This window comes from Gnatocerus cornutus, chromosome 1 (genome assembly GCF_029298725.1).
Source record: "Gnatocerus cornutus isolate USDA-ARS CGAHR chromosome 1, icGnaCorn1.1, whole genome shotgun sequence".
Lineage (NCBI taxonomy): Eukaryota > Metazoa > Arthropoda > Insecta > Coleoptera > Tenebrionidae > Gnatocerus > Gnatocerus cornutus.
This window is the reverse complement of record NC_142233.1, coordinates 7,427,608-7,434,204: the sequence shown is the minus strand read 5'-3', so window position 1 is coordinate 7,434,204 and position 6,597 is coordinate 7,427,608. Positions and strand designations below refer to the sequence as shown.

Sequence of the window (6,597 nt, the reverse complement as noted above, 5' to 3'; positions counted from 1 at the left end):
TTAATACCGGATGATTGTTAGCACCCACATATTGTTCTTGTTGTTGTCCAGGTGCGATCATGCCGAAATCCAAATCTTGGTTAATTTCATCGATATCAGGTTTTCATAAACACCGAAATCGCATTTTCAAGACTCCATTGCACTGTTCAATGGTGCTTCTGTTTCTTCGATGGTGAAGATTAAAACGGTCTTGAGGTGTCCCAGGTAGAGCATCAGCAACAGGTGTAATTAACCATGGTCTCAGTAGATACACAGAATCGCCTGCAACATTATATTCAAAAGAAATTATATTTTTAAAAATGGCTTGAAACGAAAACTTCACTTAAGAAAAAGAATCCTTTGTTTCCTCTGTAATACAAATCTCTCACAATTCTTTCAACTGCACTATTTCTCCATATATAAGCATCATTAGTACTACCAGGAAACAACGCGTTAACGTTAAGAATTTTTAAAGAGGAATCGCATATCTTAAATATTTTTTTTTAGAAAATTGAAATTCATCTAAAACAATTACCTACTAGTTGCACATTTAAGGAATGATTTAAGGAATGATGAGTTTTTTCTATTAATATAAATGTTTTCTGGATAAAGTTCATCGTTTTTCTTAGGAGAAAAGATGGCAACATGAGTACAATCTAGGCACCCAATTATTCCTGGAAAATTAAATTTTCTGTAAAATCTGAAAAAATATTGTTGCTATAAAATAAATAAATTAAAAAATTCACTCTTTTCGAATGTTGGTTAGCTCATCTAAATTTCTTGGAAATCTAACCCACTCCTGAAAAATGTCTGGATGGTTTAATGCGTTTGTAACTTCAGCTATCGCATGCGACGCTGATGCTTGTGAGACACCCATAAAAATATTGCTTCCAACCGACAGTTGGAACTTCCAGAACCAAAAAAAAATTAAAGCTATCAACACCGAAAATAATTTATATAGAAACTGAGAATACCTGAGAAAACCACTTACCTTGGTACGTATATCAATTGTAGAACTACGAGAATGAGGACGAATATGCGGCTCCACAATATTCACAACATATTCGATTAGATTTTTGGTTAAACGAAAGTGTTTAATAAATATGTTTTCACTTAAAGTTACAAAAGGATTTGGCCTTTTATAAAATTGTTGTCGTGGTCGTTCTGCTAAAAAATTGTCAACGAGAAAAAACATTTCTTCATCGTTTGCCATAATTTAAACGTTTTATGTGATTTTCAACAGTAAACTGTCATTTTCTATCCTGTAACCCGGCAAGTCACATACTCTAATACGCCCTACACGGTGTCGTATGGTTTTTGAGATACATTTTTCACATACGAAATTCTAAAATACAAAGACTGAAACTCATACGAGAATTCTGATATTTCGCATACGACATCTACCATGCGAAATTGAAGAATAGACTCCCAGGCCATATAAAAGCATTCATCACGTTTAGAGTTATTAGCACTGCAAATGTTTTGCCCCTTGTCCTATTGATTTCAGTTGCAATCTTAGTAACAGTGTGGATTGCGCCTACCGTTGATTTTCCCTGTCGAAAATCGTATTGGTATTGAAAAGAATTGAATATGCCCTTCTTGAAAGATTTTGACGATTTCCAAAAGTGATTGGAATGATGCCTTAACTTGTTGGTTTAAATGTTGGTTGAAATGGTGTTGGTGAAATGGACCCAAATGTACGTTGTGTTTTTGCTCAGAAAGAAAGAAAAGAAATATTTAGAATCAAATTCTAAATCATTTATGTTGTGTAACCCCAAATTCAGTGAGGCCGCAGTTTACAAGACGAATGAAACACAAAGAAATTCTTTCACTTATTGTTTATTAACAAAATCAAATCAAAATGATTTGAGTTTTGGCCGTCAATTATTTGAACTGTTTCAAATCGAACGCTTTGTCGGAGACACCACTCTGTCGCAATTCTAAGAAAATTTGATCTGATCGGAACTTAAGAGTTTTTGGATTATTGCTCATTTAGCCTTTTTTTTTCTCGTTCTGCGTGTGTTTTCAGTCGCAATCGCCTTCTCTGGAATATCAGAGCATCGTGTGACTTGCAATGTTCAATCCTCAAAGTATATGAAGTTAAATTAAAACTTTGAGAAAAAAAAAATAGAATTTGGTTTGGTCTCGAATGGAATTAAATCTGCAAATGGATTTGCAAGAGACACAAACAGAATCGGACTTCGAAAGTCAAAATTAGATTAAATTGAATTAATCACGTGTACAGTCGTGGAAAATTGCCGTGTCAGAAAGACACTTGAAATTGATTATTAATTAGAATCAAATTGAATAAATTTGAAATTGTACTACAATAGAGTTTTGGAAAGTTTCGCATTTTGTGGATGTGCAAAGGAGTTACAGCTTTCGCGTAACATTAAGGTACTGATTATTGGGATGTTCAGTTTTTCGCCTGGCAAAGCGACACGGTGTGGCGGCGGCAATAAGCGGCGGCCAGTAGCGGCAGTCTGAGGCGGCCAGTGGCGGCAATCAGAGGCGGCTAAAGGGTAAACGGTTGGCCAGAAGATACGTAAGGCGGCAATCAGAGGCTCGGACCTGTACGCTCACAACTGTGCAAAACCTTTTAGTGCCATTAGGTTTAGGTGTTGTTTGATTCAGGATCAAAATGCACAAAATAACGTTGCAGTCAAATATTTTGACTATGAATGCGTTTTAACATGGAGACGATCGGACTTGCTAAGCAGCGCTGATTAGTCCGGTCTCAATTAATGCATCTAGAATTGCACCTTGGCGACAAGTTCTAGGAAAAATTGTCTTTGATTGGAATTACATGGTAATCGATTAATTCTCTCTATTGTAGTTGGTCAGAAGTCAATAGAATCGAGTAAATTTGACGAGCAAGCTCAAGTCAAACGCCTTAGCGTACGATTGTTTGACAAATCAAAATATTCGTAGCGTCAGATGCATTGTTAGAGAAAAAACTAGAATCGAAATTGTTGTGGACGCTAGAAAAGAATCTGATCATTTATTATTGATCGCCTCGCACTCAGAAGGAGCATAAAATGGAGGAAATCAATGAAAATGAGACAAGAAAAATTAGTCTCGGAATAAATTTTGATTGTTGAATCAAAAAAAAAAAACAGAACTCATAGTTCTGACGACTGCACGAAAATTGTGAAATTAAAATGATTGTGTTAATTAATCTATGAATTAATTAACGAGAATTAGAACATCACACTGCAAGTACAAAATGGCGCCGAATATTCGTGGCGTCATTATCTCGAGCTGGCGGTACTCGTAAGATAATGCATGGTTCTCCTAGCTAATGAATTTCCCGAAGGCTTCACCCTAATTGACTCAATCTTTCGCGTAGGCTTCACCCTAGCTAATTTATTTAACTTTCCCGAAGGCTTCACCCTAACTAAGGTTTATGATCGCTTCGAGGTTTTAGCAAATCTATTGGCTTATTGTTTCGAAGGCTTCACCCTATCTAACGAATTATATTCGCGTTGGCTTCACCCTAACTGATTGTTTCATTTCGTCATCGCTTTAAATGGGAGACCCCAAAACAGGTTAAATCTCATCCTCGCGATACATTTACAAACAAAAATCAAAGTAAGGAAGTGTGATCAAACTTACGTGGCAAATTGCACAAACACTTCACAATTACCAATCGAATGACTCGAATAAGGAACCCGAGTCAGAATCCTATGACCCGAAATAGAAAAACCGAATTCTCCAAATTTGCAGTTGCAGCCCTTTTAAAAGCTCGGTCGTACCCGACGCTATCTCTCGACCAATCAGCACTACCCTTCCAAAGGGGACGCTGTTCCCTATTGGCTGTTCAAGTTCTCCGGAATTTACTTATGTTTTGTTGGTGTCTCTTTCAAATTGTTCGATTGATTTTTGATTGATTGACGATGATCGACCAATGCTCAAAAATTACAAAAAAAAAAAGGTTAAACTTAATTAGATCTTCTCCGAGTACCACAATGGCAACACGATCAATCTGTGGTTTTGAATTAACATTTCAACTCAGATCTCCCTGCTTATCTAATTAAATTAATTACAATGAATTTGTGACATCAATTGAGGTACGGTCGTACCAAGCGAAACAATTTGTCGCGAACCTGAAAAAAAAATACATCCTACAGCAATGGAGCTTTCGAAGCACTCGACGAGAATTAATTACTAATTAATTAATTAGTAATCGCACTACGCTGATGCAATTTATGTCACGCTTAGTACTCTTTGTTTCCATGCTGTTCCTACTGGTTTCAATGCAAGCACTATTAGAACTACTAGAATAAACGATGAAATAATTAATTTAATTAATTAATCGCCAATCCGAAAAAAGAGAAGGTCATGCTATGCTCTACATGCAAGTAGTTCTTCTACGACTCCAATTGCTTTACATGTCTTTGAAAACTTAAATCATTTAATTTACTCATTTCAATTATCGCGTCATCGAAGCGCGATTGAATGGAAAGTTACCACATCTGGCTGGACGCAAAGAGCGTCTTCCAGTTCTACCTGCTCCCGGAAGGGACAAGAGGAATGCAGGCCAAAACAAAAAGGTTCGGACATCGTCTCCAGATGGGAAACACGTGTTAGCTGCTACACTTGTCGTGGTGACAAAATGTACAGTTTGAACAAAATTATGTCCGAAAAAATTCCGTTCGCGATCGCAAAGTCGTACCATTACAGTATTCTGATAGCCCAGAATTTCTTTCCATTTCTTCGTTTAGTCGATGACCAATAATCGGTTCCATTAGTTTTCCCAGACTATTAGAAGGCATAGGGGTCGGTATGTCTTTGTTTCTAGAGCTATTAGTACTAGCTTTCCAATTTTCCATTGTTTTGGAAACTCTTCTTTCTTGACCAATTTTTCTAGCGGAGCCCGCAAGATTTCCGGTTCCCTTTCTGCAATAAGTTTTATTATTTCTGCATTAATCCCATCTGGGCCTAGTGCTCTGGAAGTTTTTAATTTTGATCCGGCTCTCCTAATCTCTTCCGTGGTGACTTCTGGTATGTCGTTATCGGAAATTGTGGTTTTTGCCCATTCTATTAGGGGCTGCCTCTGAAACATTTTTTTTACCACCTCATATTGTTCTTCTTCTGTTAGTGTGTTAGCTGCATGCACTCCTAGCTTATTAGTGACAATTTTGTAGCTAATACCCCACAGATCTTGGTCTACTTTTGCACATAATTTGCTCTACGCTTTTTTCTTTGCTGCTGCTATTTGCTTTTTGAGTATCTTTCGTTTACTCTTATATAATTCCCATTCTTCCTCTAAGATATTTGGATCACCTACAGGTCTTGCACGGTGCCTTGTTATCTTCCTTCTAGCTTTAACACATATATCTCGTGCTTCTTGGTTCTCCGTACACCACCAAAACACTGCTTTCCTTCCAGCTCTGAAGCCTTTTCGGCGGGAAATTGCCTTACACGTCTGCGTTATTGCGCGGTCTAGATTATTGTCCCCACTAGCTTGTTGCTTTTTGCTGATTTCTTGTTTGAGTTTCACTACAAAGGATTCGGCCCTCTCGGAGTCGTAATGCCACCCTAGCTTCCTGCTGCTATGTGTCTTACTTACTACTGATATTGCTGTGTGCCGAATTTCAAAGTGGATATTTCGGTGGTCGCTAAAGTTTTCTTCCAGCCAGAAACTGTATCTCGCATTCCAGCAGAGCACAAGGTGACGTCAATATAAGACTAGGAGTCTATTCTGCTAAAAGTGTGTTCAGCTCCTACATTCAAAACATGCAGATCATGTTCTGCGGCCCATTCCATGAGTATAGCTCCTTTAGAATCTTCCACAGGGGACCTCATGCGTTCGCCTTTGCATTGAAGTCACCACCGACTACAACTCGTCTGCCATAATGAGCTCTGATAGAGTTTCCAAGCGCCGCTAGGTATTTTTCTATATCTTTTGTTGTAGCTTGAGGTGTCAGATAGCAAGAGTACACAGCACACTGTTTTATTTCCTACATTTATCTAATATTTTCTTACAAATTATTTTACAATGTGCTTCACACGAAAAGAATGGATTTTCAAACATGTATGTAAAGTTTTGCAGATAGAAATTGGTTTTTATGGTAGGGTCCCATTGTGTCGCAGTTAAGTATGCCAACAATGGAGCAAGAATTACCCTGTCATAAATAATATGCTGCTGGTCTTACCCAGGTCCGTGTTCTGTAGTGAAGCGTAATATCAACACAAAATTTTAAAATTACGTACTTTAAAAATGAAGTAACTTTTTGTAATCTAGGATTATTCATACAGTTTGATCTTTGGATACATAAGTACTTTAGAGTACTTATATTTATTGCATAACCTATCGGTTCTTAATGATCTGATAATGCATTTGGAAATAGTAAAAATTTTCTCCATCAATTTGTAGCAGAATTTATTTTGTCAAATTTTTGCCGTTTCACTTTTATTTGTCGAATGATGGTTTGATTATTAAATTTTGTTGCATATCTGCCAATTCTTTCAAATAATTGGACGAAATTAGTCCTTCCTCTGTAACCATCGAGGAATTGGTTTCTAGCATTTTTTATGGGATGGCAGTCGTCGAAACTGATAAACAGCTCTAAGTCGGGATTGAAGGGGTGCGCAACACGGTTTTGAAGACGACCG

General features: G+C 37.3%; 1 protein-coding gene across 1 annotated transcript; it reads right to left on the bottom strand.

Annotated features, from left to right (window-relative positions):
* Window positions 1–4,656: 4,656 nt before the first annotated feature.
* On the bottom strand, window positions 4,657–5,787 carry LOC148180153 (uncharacterized). Its single transcript, XM_088050140.1, has 4 exons — window positions 5,672–5,787; window positions 5,175–5,624; window positions 4,793–5,126; window positions 4,657–4,740 (listed from the first exon to the last, which is right to left on the bottom strand). The coding sequence occupies exons 1-4, from the start codon at window positions 5,785–5,787 to the stop codon at window positions 4,657–4,659; spliced, it is 984 nt and encodes a 327-aa protein (XP_087906266.1).
* Window positions 5,788–6,597: the final 810 nt, after the last annotated feature.